This window comes from Oncorhynchus clarkii, chromosome 1 (assembly GCF_045791955.1).
Source record: "Oncorhynchus clarkii lewisi isolate Uvic-CL-2024 chromosome 1, UVic_Ocla_1.0, whole genome shotgun sequence".
In the NCBI taxonomy this organism is placed as follows: domain Eukaryota; kingdom Metazoa; phylum Chordata; class Actinopteri; order Salmoniformes; family Salmonidae; genus Oncorhynchus; species Oncorhynchus clarkii.
The window spans coordinates 16014236-16030139 of record NC_092147.1 but is presented as its reverse complement, the minus strand read 5'-3'; the positions used below and the strand labels follow the sequence as shown (position 1 = coordinate 16030139).

Sequence of the window (15904 nt, the reverse complement as noted above, 5' to 3'; positions counted from 1 at the left end):
AAGAGCTGAATTTCCTGTTAGTGTATATCCACAGTATTAACTCTAAATCACCTGCTCCTACTCATGACTTAATTTTGTTAAGCCCAAAGCATTAATATGTAAAGCACAGTACTGTTGAGAGGCTAGTTAGGAGATTTGAAAGATTATACAGTACTGTAGTTTTCGTGTGAACTGTATTAGGCACATACTATATGTTCAATTCAACAGGCCACCACTCCCGGCCTATCAATATGTCTGACTCAACGTTCATTAGATGTTGCCTTTGAAGAGTTTTGAACATTTGGGGCTGACATTACTTTGTTCCCACAGTGCAGGTGTTTGTCGTCATGCATTTTTAAATACCAGATACAGAATTAGCCACATGATCTTTTTGCTTCTTTAACTGGAGCACTGAGACTATTGTGGACTCAAGTCCCTGGGTCCAAACTATATAGCTAACATAATGGTCCCTTTCACGTATTGCCATCTGTTGAGTGTGGTGTGGTGTGCGCCGATGTGTAAATGCAAGAAGACCCCAGACTTCACCTGTGCTGAGAAGCCATGTGTTCTTCAATAAAATAAACCCTCTGGCTACATCATTCTAGCCTGACAGTCAGTCTAGTCACAGTCATGGCTATAGCAACGTCACTGACAAACAACCAACCACGTCAGAGAAACTTAAAATAAGTTTCCCACCACTTCTAAGACCCAGCACAGCTCGTGGTAACAAGGGTGACACAAAACCAGTACCAAGACAGGAAGAAGGAGCAGTGTTAAATTGAAACTGGCCTCAAACATAAGCAGAAATGTGTGTATGGGTGCTGACAATGACACATGCAACATCTGGGAGAAATAGGCGAGAGGGAAAAATGGTGCATTACCGCCTGCGCTTCTGCACAATGTCAATGGGCCGGTTGACTGCGCAAGGGGATCCACAGATATTCCCATTCCGCACTTTGAACGACCGGTCCGAGGAGGGGGCCAGGAGTACACAGTTTGTTGGCAAACTCATATTTCTTCCCCCTTTTTTTCTCTGCTCTTTCTACTTCTGCTTTTCTTTGTTTCCTTCCTCTTTTGACAGCTGTGGTTCTCTAGCCACTCTCCTTTCTCGCAACCCTGTTGCTTTCTTCACGCCGCACCTGGCTCCCATTGCCGCTCAAATGAATAATATGTCAAACAGAGAGGACCGAAGACGCCGCAACAAGAAAAGCCAAAACGGCAAGAGAATCTGTGAGAAAGGCTTTGAGGAAAATCCTCCTTGGTATTTCCCGCCAACATACCTCCTGTCAAAAACATTGAAAAATCTTCCTCTTTTAAAGCTGCTGTGTTTTTTCAAAAAGTCAAAACATTTCTACCGGGGGGCATCGTCCTACGTGGTTGTGGGAGGGGGAAAAAATGTCCTTTTCTTGGATAAGTTTGTCGCCCAGTGCATATTAGACAGTTGGTTTGCAACGCCAGAGTTGTGGGTTCGATTCCCACGTGGGACCAGCTTGAAAAATGTATGTACTCACTCTGGATATTAAAGTCTGCTAAATGACTAAATGTAGAAGCATCAGTTAAGCTCTCTGTGTGATTAGAACTGAAACCTCCAAGATGGAATTCCTTTTCTATCAGGATGCAGGTGAAAATGAAACTCACTGTCTTCCTCTCCTCCGCATTTTCTAAACACTGTCTTCCACCACCAAGTCCCAGCTCCCTCTGACAACTGTAGCCATCGCAATACGCATGGACACTCTCGAAAACCCAATAGGTGCGTTTGTGTGCAAGTCTTGCTATATAATGTGTCTTGTGTGTCTGTGTGAGGGATCCCTTCCTGAGCATGTGTGTGTTTGTGTGTGGACCAGTTGAACTGTGAGGTCAGAAAACAGGGGCGGTCTCAGAGGCAGCATGGCTCCTGCCCTTTCTGAGTGTCTCCAAGTTTAACTCTTTAAATGCTCTCTGCATTTTAAGAGTTAAACTTGACATTGCTTAGACCCCCCCCCCTCTCCCGAAACAAATGCAAGAGAGAAAAAGAGAGTGTGACAGTAACACATTGTAGCGCGTCACAATAAAACTGAGAACAGTTTCTACTAAGAAAAGCCTACATTTAAGACAATGATTGGTTGAGATTAGTATTATGGGGTGTGGTACTACTTGGCTGGAGCTGGCACCCATATATATCAGCCCTCACAGGGTAAGATTGCCCACTCCTGTTTTAGCATGTTTGCTAGGTGACAGCTCACATAGCAACATGTCTTGATCCGAGACTAGCCAATCTCCAAAGTCCTCTGCCCAGAGCCAAAGCCCGGATCAATAAGGTCTAAGGAAGCCGTGGACTGAAACGGCCCATGAGCTTACAGAGCGTCCCTGATGAAATCAGGGGTAAATATTTGTCCACTGAGGAAGATGGCACAGAGCCCGGGTCGACGTGTTGGCAGACATGTGGGAGGGGAAGGGTAAAGGGGAGCCTTTTGAACATCAAGGACATTACCCACAGAGAGGTAGGTGAGGAGGACCACGAGGCCATAAGGGGGGAGAAGGGGATTGTTGGGGGTGTTACAACATTTCCTGTACCCCATATTGGCTCTACCATTCATAGGCCCCACACACGCCTCAAAAACACAAGGGTTTTTACAATGAGAGGATGCATGCTGTCAAAGAAAGAAAGAAAAATACTTCCTGAGAGCACTCACATAACCCAACGTGAAAACAGTTTTAAAAAAAAAAGTTTTAAAAATACATAAGTTGGAGTATAGTGTATAGTCGTTACTTTCTCCCCTTCAGTCACAGCAGCAGGGTTATGTCCATAAGGCATCAAACAGAAGAAAACTGACAGGGTGACACTAGCTGGTCATGTCCACGCTCATTTTCAGTGCCTAATGAGAAAAAAAAACACAGGTAAATGACCTCTAAACCCTCTCTGGGAACTTCCAATGCAAAATGTTTTCTATCGTTTTCCGTACAGTGTCTAATGAACGCAACCCAGGTAAATGACCTCTGACCCTCTCTGGGAACGAGGATAACATGAATCTGTCACACACACCAAATAAATAAATACAACATGTAAAGTGTAGGTCCCATGTTTCATGAGTTGAATAGAAGACCCCAGAAATGTTCCATATGCACAAAAAGCTTATTTCTCTCAAAATGTTGTGCACAAATTTGTTTACATCCCTTTTGGTGAGCTTTTCTCATTTTCCAAGATAATCCATCTCTCTGACAGGCATGGCACATCAAGAAACTGATTAAACAGCATGATCATTACACCTTGTGCTAGGGACAATAAAAAAAAGCCACTTTAAAACGTGCAGTTTTTTCACACAACACCACGGATGTTTTGAGGGAGCGTGCAGTTGGCATGCTGACTGCAGAAATGTCCACCAGAGCTGTTGCCAGAGAATTTAATGTTAACTTCTCTACCATCAGCAGCCTCCATCAGCCGTCTTAGGGAATTTAGCAGTACGTCTAAACTGTGGGTTTGCACAATCAAAGAATTTAGGCACAAATTGTCAGAAAGCATCTCACGGAAGCTCATCTGTGTGCTTGTCATCCTCACCAGAGTCTTGACATGACTGCAGTTCAGTGGACTTCAGTGGGCAAATGCTCACTTTCGATGGCCACTGGCACGCTGGAGAAATGTGCTCTTCATAGATTAATACCAGTTTCAACTGTACCGGGCAGATGGCAGTATGGCATCGTTTGGGCGAGCTACGGACAACGAACATCAGCAGTTTATCGATGGCAATTTCAATGCACAGAGATACCGTGACGAGATCCTGAGGCCCATCGTCGTGCCATTCATCTGCCGCCATCACCTCATGTTTCAACACAATTTCTGGAAGCTGAAAATGTTCCAGTTCTTCCATGGCCTGCATACTCACCACACATTTCACCTATTGAGCATGTTTGGGATGTTTATATTTTTGTTCAGTGTAGAATTGCCCTGTCTGCAATCGCACTGGTAATAGCAGCCATCTTGGGAAGACCGGGGGAGAACATTACAATAAAAAAACAAGTGCAGAGCGGAGCATCTCACCCCAAAAAAGTTTCAAAGCTAATACCATAAAGCCCTACAGGGTTCAACTCAACAATCAAATCTGGACAGGGTTTAATTCAATTCAATCATCTCTGGAGTGACTGAATTCAAATGGAATTGGTCCCAACACTGAAGTCCTGACAGCACTGAGGGTAATAATATTCCAGTTAGGAGGACTGTTAAAGGCATCTTAATGATCTGGACAATCTATGACAGACAAGGGCATACCTACTGTACATCGGACCCTCGGATCATTGCGCAACGTGCCTGACAAACGTGCTGGGTCATGAAAAAGACGGCGGGCTGGGTGGCTTAGGCACTAAGAATGTGCCTCAGTACCAGTACCAAGAATGTGCCTCAGTACCAGTACCAAGAATGTGCCTCAGCACCATGCTGCATTCCCCTCCCCCATGAGCAACCATATCCAGAGCAGAGTTCCCCACAGCACTGTCCCCCTCTGGGGCCTGGCTGGAGTGTCAAGTTTGAAATGTTTTATGACAAAGACAAATTATTAAAGGCTTATCATTTGCACTTATCTTCTTCCACTGATGGTGAACACAGCTCTATTTGGTACTGCATCACTGACTTTCTAACACCCTCACATGGCGATCAATTCATAATTCTAACATTGCACCTAAATAGGAAATGTGTAAACTATTTAAATTATGTTGTAAGAAAAGCATATTATCATTCTCAGAAATGTGGTTAATTTTAGAGAGTAAAGATAAAGTTAATCCACTATTTGTTAGTTCCCCAAACGTAAGAAACTGTAAATGTTTCCAAAACCATTTCTGTTGAGTAGCCGACGGCAAAAGTTTTAAAACCATACATGTTGTCTAAAAACCTAATGACTCGTTCCATACACAAGTATATGTTACAGATCTATAGCAGAGTGGCAAATGTAAACACTCAGTTGAATTGATGGTATTCCCCTGAGATTCTGCCTTTCAAAACATCTCAAAACCTCCTTGGAATTGACTGAACAAATTTGTTAATGTGAAACGTGAACCAAGAGGCTTTATCCAGTAGATGTCACTTCATACCGTGATACTAAACCAAAACAATATTCAATCCACACCAACCATCTCATAACCTCCTCCTGACTCACTATTCGTTCCCCTTCTGAAACATGAAAACTAAAGATTAATATAATATACAAAATAATAAGAGCAATATGTAAGAGTCACCCTTTTGCCAGATATCAAGCCCAGTCCTTCAATTGGAAGGCCTTGAGATGTGGTTACATTAAGGATGTATGACCATCTACTACAAGGGACAGATTCAGCACGCAGCAGAACACAAATTAGTCCCAAATGACTGAATCTCCTACAGCCGGGCATGAAGGAATTAATAGGATTTTGGGAAGAGGGTGATGGGGAAGGGCAGTCATGCTGAAAACATGGAGCTGGAGTAGTGACGCACATGAGCCACTGTTGCAGCCGCCCTGGCGGGGTCTGGGAACTATTCCAGGCTCGGGGGCTTTATTTTAGAGAGACAGACCAGAGCTGTTGTGTCATTGTTGCCATGCTTATCATTCCAGTTCTTTGGGCTGCTTGTGTCTTATTCAGGAGGCACCAACAGGAACTCGTCCAATAAGAATACAGAGTTTTAATGTGGCGTTTCAAAGGTGTTTTGCTACATTATACTAGGGCCGGGGCGAAACCAGTATCGCGATACTCATTAGTATTGTGGCAAGGAAACAAAACACGAAACAAATTTAACTTCTTTAGAAGAACAGCCATACTGTTGCAAAAAAACATAATTATGTTATAATCCAGAGTCATATATATTTATTTTCCGAGCTATAGCACACGATATTTTACATACAGTAGGTTGAATTTGGTCTGCTTCGAGATTTCATTTTTGCCATGGAAAAAATATTGCGATAATGTTATCGTCACAGCCTCTCTTTGTGGCACACTAGATTTGAAGCGGCTGTTAGAAACATGCCTGGCTTGATTGAGATATGACAATTCTCTGGTCTAACAGTAATCTCAGTCTGGAGACTCGAGTGCCCAGTAACTTCTGACTGACTTGCTTTGTGTACCTCTCAGTGTGGCAGAAGTCAGCAGATCAGACAAAGCATAAAGAGGAAAGAATAAATGTGTGGCCAGATTTTCACTATAGAGACACAGTATTTACAAAGCAAGAAATGTTACATTTTAGTCATTTAGCAGACGCTCTCATCCAGAGTGACTTACAATAGTGAGTGGATATATTTTCTTACTGGTCCCCCATGAGAATCAACCCACATCCCTGGCATTGCAAGCACCGTGCTCTACCAACTGAGCCACACCAACCCAATCCCAAAAAACTGCCCATCTGAACTCGAGGGCAGACTAATCTAGTCACTGGTGACCCCGGCCAACTGTTAACCTGGAGAAGCTAATACCACATTGTGCCACCCATCCCAGTTGGGTGAAAGCACACACAGTATACGAATATAAACCAGTGTGGAGGGTGGCTCTATAGGACTATCATGTGGCTATTCACACACTCACTCGGACCCACACACAAATCACACACCCACACAGTGTTCCACTAGAGTGACTCCCTCCACCCTCTCCCAGTTGTGACATCAGCAGACAGGGGTGGTGTTATCGATCCTATTCTCCTTTCACACAGACAGCACAGTGTACAGAGCAGGCAGAGTACACACACACACACCAGTGCGCGCACTTACACAAGTACGCGTGCACACACAAGTACGCGTGCACACACACGCAAACTTTTACCCAGACAGGTATTTAAACAAAAAACATGACATACACTGTGCATTCACAGACAAGCTCACACAGACAGACACATCTGATCTCCAGTCCACACACAGCCCAGTCTGTTCACACTGCAACACCATCCACACAACACTTTTCTGTGTAGTACAGTTTCTTAATTGTGTACAAGCAATTTTTGGATCTGTGTTGAAACGTATCTATAGCAGAACAGCAATGATCAAACGCTTGAATACATTTACAGAACTTCTGACCATTTTATTGCCTTAATACTGGACGTGCATATCTTAGACCACCTTTTGCATAACCTTAAATACAAATATTATCAGTGAATAGAAAATTCACTGTTGTTTTTCATCAGAAGAGAAGTGTACAATTGATTTCACTGTTTCTGTCACTCAGTAAAACCTAATGCACCCCAGCAGTGTCATACCATGTACAACATATGGAAAGATCAAGGCAACAGGGATGTTCTATTCTCATGATTTTGTACAATATTGCAGAGATGCAGAGAATAAAGTTGTGTTACCTCTAAGTCATCATCTTCAACATTGTGACCTAATACAGCTTTGCTTTGGACTGATATCAGTTGTGTTCCTCCTTTTTATTCACCGTCCCTTATTTATATTGTGGATTGTGTTACTTCACCAATGGAAAGTCTACAAAACATTGAGAAAACCTTTGTATTGAATACAGCATGTAATTGGATTGTGATGATACTGATGAATGAACGCAGCCCAACTTTTTTAAATATATGTTATTATAATATTTGGTGTATGAAATTGTTTGGTGCATAAAAGGAGAGTAATTGCCCATAATGCTGCACCTTTGGACAGTACTTCTAATATTGACAATCACGGTTTAGTAACTGCAAAGAAAATATATTGATCTACTGGGATTTTTTAGTTTTGAGAAGGCATTTATGTATTTACAGATTAAGTTTTTCACAATTCCTGACATTTGATCCTAGTAAAAATCCTCTGTCTTAGGTCAGTTAGGATCACCACTTTATTTTAAGAATGTGAAATGTCAGAATAATAGTAGAGGGAATTATTTATTTCAGCTTTTATTTCTTTCATCACATTCCCAGTGGGTCAGAAGTTTACATGCACTCAATTAGTATTTGGTAGCACTGCCTTTAAATTGTTTAACTTGGGTCAAACGTTTTGGGTAGCCTTCAACAAGCTTCCCACAATAAGTTGGGTGAATTCTGTCCCATTCCTCCTGACAGACCTGGTGTAACTGAGTCAGGTTTCTGGGCCTCCTTGCTCGCACACGCTTTTTAGTTCTGCCCACAAATGTTCTATAGGCTTGAGGTCAGGGCTTTGTGATGGCCACTCCAATACCTTGACTTTATTGTCCTTAAGCCGAGCGACCAAGCTTGTCTTGAGATGTTGCTTCAATATATCCACATAATTTCCCTTTCTCAAAATGCCATCTATTTTGTGAAGTGCACCAGTCCCTCCTGCAGCAAAGCACCCCCACAGCATGATGCTGCCACCCCGTGCTTCACTGTTGGGATGTGTTTTTCGGTTTGCAAGCCTCCCCCTTATTCCTCCAAACATGGGCATTATGGCCAAACAGTTCTATTTTTGTTTCATCACACCAGAGGACATTTCCCCAAAAAGTACGATCTTTGTCCCCAGTTGCAAACCATAGTCTGGCTTTTTTATGCCGGTTTTGGAGCAGTGGCTTCTTCCTTGCTGAGCGACCTTTCAGGTTATGTTGATATAGGACTTGTTTTACTGTGGATATAGATACTTTGTACCTGTTTCCTCCAACATCTTCACAAGTTCCTTTGCTGTTGTTCTGGGATTGATTTGCACTTTTCGCACCAAAGTATGTTCATCTCTAGGAGACAGAACAGAACGAGTCTCCTTCCTGAGCGATATGACGGCTGTGTGGTCCCATGGTGTTTATACTTGCATACTATTGTTTGTACAGATGAACGTGGTACCTTCAGTCATTTGGAAATTGCTCCCAAGGATGAACCAGACTTGTGGAGGTCTACAAAAATGTTTTTCTGAGGTCTTGGCTGATTTCTTTTGATTTGCCCATGATGTCAAGCAAAGAGGCACTGAGTTTGAAGGTAGGCACAGGTACACCTCCAATTGACTCAAATAATTTCAATAAGCCTATCAGAAGCTTCTAAAGCCATGACATCATTCTCTGAAAATGTCCAAGCTGTGTAAAGGCACAGTCAACTCAGTGTATGTAAACTTCTGACTCACTGGAATTGTGATACAGTGAATTATAAGTGAAATAATCTTTCTGTAAACAATTGTTTGAAAAATGACTTGTGTCATGCACTAAGTAGATGGCCTAAACTACTTGCCAAAACTATAGTTTGTGAACAAGAAATTTGTGGAGTGGTTGAAAAACGAGTTTTAATGACTCCAACCTAAGTATATGTAAACTTCCGACTTCAACTGTTATGTTTTCTTGTATTTATGTTTTGAGAAGGCAACTACATTTTGAAAACACATTTACTGTACAGAGTTCTATATCTTTTGAGCTATGTTTTGAAAATCAACAAAATTGTTCCAAAAAAATGCTTGTACGCGATTGAGAAAAATTGCAAAACAAATAAAAACAGTAATTTCTGAAACTGAACATGTTACAATAAATGTAGTTGCTCCATTTAACCCCCCAAAACAGGAAGTCCACTGGGCAAAAGTGTGCCTGTTTGAAAAACGAATTTGCTTCCTCAAACTAAAAGCTGTTGGATAAACTTCTGTAAAGTAATTGTACTGCTGTGCAGTCATGTTGTACATGAACCAGAAGGACATAAACACATTTCGCTGCACCTAACCTGCTGTATATGACAATAACAAAACAATTATGATTAGTCTGAAACCACAACTGCTTGGATTGAGTGCAAAAAATAAAGGCCATATAAAAACGTAAAAAAGACTCAAGATAATCACATACCCCATACAAGATCCAGTCCTACATACATACCCTAAGCAGGAGTGTCTCCGACCGTGGCTGCTTGGGCCATAGCCAAACAGGCTCCCTTTCCTTGGAAATCGGTGATCTTTGTTCATTGTGGGTCAAAGCTTCTGGCTGCTACAGTATGACTTGCTGGGCTGACAACAAAAAGAGAGGCTCCACACACCCACAACAGCTGTGAGACGAGGTGGAGCTCAGATGGAGCTCATCCTCTCCGAAGGGCTCTCCTGCCAGGGTTGTAGCCACCACATGCTGCTACTGCCTGGGAAGACCCAGGGAGCGGTGGGTGGGTAGGTGGGTGTCCCCGGACCAGCCCCCCGATCACAGGTGTGCTGCCCTTTGGGCAGGGAGAGCCAGGTGGAGGGGAAGAAAGTACGCAAGCCCTTCTGACGCACCAGGATACTGGGGTAACTGTAGGTCATGAGAAGGGGAGAGGCTGGGGAGATGCAGAAAATAAAGGAGTCCCAAGTGCTGTAGGCTATGCAAGTCTCAACAAGACCAGCGGTCTTCAGTCAGTGCTTCAGATAGACTTCTTGAATAGCTGTATTAGCATTCCATTTTGAGGTTGTCTCTTCTGTTTTCCAAACTCCAGAGACGGATTCTTAAATAGAACTGCTGTAGAAAGTCCTTGAAAGATAAAAATGTCAGCTCTTAAAACAAAGTCTCTCACAGTCCCTCTCTGTCTTTCCATCTGTCTCTACAGAAAGGGGAAATCCTCCATGATCCAGTAACCTTCAGCAATGTGAGAAAAAGAAGGGAATGAGGAACGAGTGAGGAGGGCAGAGCAAGCGTTGACCTCTTTCCGCAGTGTGGGAGAGCTTCCTCCGTCCCCAGAGGTGCTAGCTGTGGGGGCTGCAACCAAGGCCCATACAAGTCCCCACAACCGTTTTCAGCTTTTCAGGAGGATATCAACAGTAAAAGTGAAAGAGACTGAAAACAAAACCTTTCAGTAAAGAAGGAATTCGATTCAAGAAACTGCGGCAGCGTTGGCATCTTCTGAGGAAAGGAAAATCCAAGACTTCATTGAGTATGCCAGAAGCAGATGGTAAAGTTGGAGATGGTTGCAAAATGGTCAAAAGTATAACTTGCACACCTACCGTATTAAAAAGGCGCATGGAGAAAATGTTTATAGTGAATAGAAAACTCCAGTAAAACTCCAGGTCGCTCTCTATCTCGCACTCTCTCCTGGCAGCCCTAGTCTAGTTAAGGCCGACATGTGGGATCGACATGCCTCCCAATGTGGCTTCCTTCCCCCTACAGCTAAGTAATGACATGGTGCATTGTTGGATTCCACGAATAAGGGGTAGCAGGGGGTGAGGGTGCACTCATATGTACTCAGGTGGAGTTTCTAGGTGCACACAGAGACAGAGACAGAGAGAGAGAGAGACAACACACACACTGAAACACACACATGAAAAGCATACGTAGAGTCTGCACCCAGGGATAAAAACAGCGATAAAAACATCAGGAAGTTTTCAAGACCTGTAGTTAGGAAATACAAAAAAGTGGCTTATTTCTCAGGAAACCACTACCCACAACATACGCAATGTCACTCTTGCACAAAGCCAGTCCACCAACATGTGTACATAACACATTTGCTGTACTATAGATGAGACTGTAATTGAGACAGACTTTTTTTTACATTGTGCCACAGACAGGCCAGGGCTGGAATAAAAGCCTGCAAACCCAGTAGTTTAGTTTCATAGGACAGGCAAACTCAGGCATGTTGGCTCTGATCGTTCTCACGCTACAGTAGCTGCAGATGCTCAATAAAATGCCACAGTAATCATCATCCACCCTGGATTGGGCTGACAAAGGCTAATGCCCCTGAGCCTTGTACGATACAAAACCTCTGTCTCAACAACAAGACAACCTACTCCCTGACCTCACCTTTTTCCTAGGCACTACACACCTTACAGGTGGCTAGAGTCAAAGGTCAAAGACTCCAGCCACCCAAGTCATAGACCGTTCTCTCTGCTACCGCACATTAAGCAGTACCGGAGCGCCTTGTCTGGGACCAAAAGGCACCTGAACAGCTTGTACCCCAAGCCATAAGCCTGCTGAACAGTTAATAAATGGCTACCTGGACTATTTACATTGACACCCTTCATTATTTATTTCTTTATCTTAAATTGTTTTGAACTGACTCTCTTGCACTGGCTATATGTACACTCACTATACTCTACCCACACACTCACACATACTACACTGACACTCCAACATACACACGTCGCTGCTACTCTGTTTATTATATATATATATTCTGATTTCCTAGTCACTTTTACCCCTACCCTAAACCCAGGGTTTAACGAATTACATCTAAGGGATTACCAAAAAAACAGTAACTGTAATCTGTTACCAGCAAAAATATTGTAATCAGATTAGAGATACTTTTAAAAATGATTACTTCGAGGATTACATTTAAATTCAGAAAGGATGTTTGTGTTTTCTCAATGACATTCAAATCAGCATTGAAAAAAGGTACAGGTTTAAGTTTGTTCCACCTGAGTGAGTCTGACCACAAATCAGACACTATGATGACACACCAATTGGGTTCAATGGATCGCGGAAAAAGAGCAAGAATAGGTTTATGTAGGCTACGGTCCAAGCTGTCTCCCAATTGTGAGACTGCAGTCAGGATTCAAAGATTATCCAACTTGAATAAACGCTGGGAGGTACAGATGACAGCAGTGGTGTAGTCTACGGTGATACGGATATAACTTATTATTGATATCTACATAGCGCATTAATATGACTCACACTGCTGCACTCTTATTAAGCTATTTGTGGTTGTTGTGGATGGCTGTTCACAAATCTAAATGTGTATTTAAACCCAATAATGGTTGAATTCAAGAAGTTTAAGCTACCTATCAATCATTGTTTTTGAAACTAGTGGACAGCCAGTGAAAAATGCACTCTAACAGCTGTATAGTGTGGATACCAGACTATGGAATAAAAGTGGGGCTTTTAATTCTTGCTGATAAAACATGTAATAAATCCATAGGCCTAATGGACACATTCTCAAACTCACACACATTTGATAGCAGAAGTTGCTACATCCATTTTTGGACTTATAAATGATCTATCGATCGATCTATATATACACACACACAGTACCAGTAAAAGGTTTGGACATACCTACTCATTTAATTTCTACATTGTTGAATAATAGTGAAGACATCACAACTATGAAATAACACATATGGAATCATGTACCAAACAAAAGAAAGTGTTAAACAAATCTAAATATATTTTAGATTTTAGATTCTTCAAAGTAGCCACCCTTTGCCTCGATGACAGCTTTGCTCACACTTGGCAATCTCTCCACCAGCTTCACCTGGAATGCTTTTCCAACAGTCATGAAGGAGTTCCCACATATGCTGAGCACTTGTTGGCTGCTTTTCCTTCATTCTGCGGTCCAACTCATCCCAAACCATCTCAATTGGGTTGAGGTCAGGTGATTGTAGAAGCCAGGTCATCTGATGCAGCACTCCATCACTATCCTTCTTGGTCAAATAGCCCTTACACAGCTTGGAGGTGTTTTGGGTCATTGTCCTGTTGAAAAACAAAATTAAAGTCCCACTAAGCTCAAACCAGGTAGGATTGCATATCACTGCAGAATTCTGTGGTAGCCGTGCTGGTTAAGTGTTCCTTGAAATACAACATAAATCACTGACAGTGTCACCAGCAAAGCACCCCTACACCCCCATGCTTCACGGTGGGAACCACACATGCAGAGATCATCCGTTCACCTACACTGCGCTCACAAAGACAGTGGTTGGAAAAAAAAATCTCAAATTTGGACTCATCAGACCAAAGGAGAGATTTCCACCGGTCTAATGTCCATTGCTCGTGTTTCTTGGCTCAAGTAAGTCTCTTCTTCTTCAAATCAAATTGTATTAGTCACAAGCACCGAATACAACAGGTGTTGTACAACGAGCCCCTAACCAACAATGCAGTTTTAAAAAATACAGATAAGAATAATGAATAAAAGAAACAAGTAATTATAGAGCAGCAGTAAAATAACAATTGTGAGTATATACAGGGGGATACCGGTACAGAGTCAATGTGCGGGGGTGCCGGTTAGGAGAGGTAATATGTACATGTAGGTAGAGTTATTAAAGTGACTATGCATAGATGATAACAACAGAGAGTAGCAGCAGTGTAAAAGAGGGGGGGGGGCAATGCAAATAGTCTGGGTAGCCATTTGATTAGGTGTTTAGGAGTCTTATGGCTTGGGGGTAGAAGCTGTTTAGAAGCCTCTTGGACCTAGACTTGGCACTCCGGTACCGCTTGCCATGCGGTAGCAGAGAGAACAGTCTATGACTAGGGTGTCTGGAGTCTCACAATTTTCAGGGCCTTCCTCTGACACCACCTGGTCCTGGCTGGCAGGAAGCTTGGCCCCAGTGATGTACTGGGACGTACGCGCTACCCTCTGTAGTTCCTTGTGGTAGGAGGCCAAGCATTTGCCATACCATGCAGTGATGCAACCAGTGCTCTAGATGGTGCAGCTGTAGAGCCTTTTGAGGATGAGGACCCATGCCAAATCTTTTCATTCTCCTGAGGGGGAATAGGTTTTGTCGTGCCCTCTTCACAACTGTGTTGGTGTGCTTGGACTATGTTAGTTTGTTGGTGATCTGGACACCAAGGAACTTGAAGATCTCAACTTGCTCCACTGCAGACCCGTTAATGAGAATGGGGCGTGCTCAGTCCTCTTTTTCCTGTAGTTTACAATCATCTCCTTTGTCTTGATCACGTTGAGGGAGAGGTTGTTGTCCTGGCACCACCCGTCATTGTCGGTGATCAGGCCTACCACTGTTGTGTCATCGGCAAACTTGATGGTGCCGTGCCTGGCTGTGCAGTCATGAGTGAACAGGGAGTACAGGAGGGGACTGAGCACACACCCCTGAGCGGCCCATGTGTAGAGGATCAGTGTAGCGGTAGTCAATTAATAGAATTCTCACATAGGTGTTCCTTTTGTCCAGGTGTGAAAGGGCAGTGTGGAGTGCAATAGAGATTGCATCATCTGTGAACCTGTTGGGGTGGTATGCAAATTGGAATGGGTCGAGGGTTTCTGGGATAATGGTGATGACGTGAGCCATGACCAGCCTTTCAAAGCACTTCATGGCTACAGACGTGAGTGCTACAGGTCGGTAGACAGGTTACCTTAGTGTTCTTGGGCACAGGGACTATGGTGGTCTGCTTAAAACATGTTGGTATTACAGACTCGGACAGGGACAGGTTGAAAATGTCAGTGACTTTGCTGTTGGTCAGCGCATGCTTGCAGTACACATCCAGGCAATCTGTCTGGCCCTGCGGCCTTGTGAATGTTGACCTGTTCAAAGGTCTTACTCACATCAGCTGCAGAGAGCAAGATCACACAGTCTTCCAGAACAAGCTGGTGCTCTCATGCATGTTTCAGTGTTATTTGCCTCGAAGCGAGCATAGAAGTAGTTTAGAATGTATGGTAGGCTCGTGTCACTGGGCAGCTCTCGGCTGTACTTCCCTTTGTAGTTTGTAATGGTTTACAAGCCCTGCCACATCCGACGAGCGTCGAAGCCGGTGTAGTACGATTTGAATCTTGGTCCTGTATTGATGCTTTGCCTGTTTGATGGTTTGTTGTAGGGCATAGCATCATTTCTTATAAGCTTCCGGGTTAGAGTCCTGCTCCTTAAAAGCGGCAGCTCTAGCCTTTAGCTCAGTGCGGATGTTGCCTGTAATCCATGGCTTCTGGTTGGGGTATGTACGTACGGTCACTGTGGGGACAACGTCATTGATGCACTTATTGATGAATGTACTTCTCAATGCTATCGGAGGAATCCCGGAACATATTCCAGTATGTGCTAGCCAAACAGTTCTGTAGCTTTGCATCTGCAAAGTGGTCCAGAGTTTATTTTCCTCTGGTTGCCCATTTAATATGCTGATAGAAATTTGGTAAAACAGATTTAAGTTTCCCTGCATTAAAGTCCCCGGCTACTTGGAGCGCCACCTTATTGCTGTTCTTTAGTAGTGGTTTCTTTGCTGAAATTCGACCATGAAGGCCTGATTTACACAGTCTCCTCTGAACAGTTAATGTTGAGATGTGTCTGTTACTTGAACTCTGTGAAGCATTTGTTTGGTATGCAATTTCTGAGGCTGGTAACTCTAATAAACTTAGTTCATCTGTCAGACTCCATGAGAACCCAAAATATAAGCTTGTTTTCCTCCAATGTTTGTAAACATTGTA

At 43.1% G+C, this 15904-nt stretch overlaps 1 protein-coding gene across 3 annotated transcripts in view; it reads right to left on the bottom strand.

The window, feature by feature from the left end:
- The window catches only part of LOC139375295 (3',5'-cyclic-AMP phosphodiesterase 4C-like), a 55983-nt gene extending 46010 nt beyond the window's left edge, over window positions 1–9973 (bottom strand). Inside the window, exon 1 of one of the 3 annotated variants that reach the window (XM_071117148.1) lies at window positions 9688–9973. In XM_071117148.1, coding sequence (XP_070973249.1) covers window positions 9688–9773 — 86 coding nt within the window. In that variant the 5' untranslated portion in view covers window positions 9774–9973. Of the gene's footprint in view, window positions 1–860; window positions 1795–9687 lie in introns of those variants that run through there. The other 2 variants (XM_071116978.1, XM_071117066.1) reach the window with 2 other exon arrangements.
- Window positions 9974–15904: the final 5931 nt, after the last annotated feature.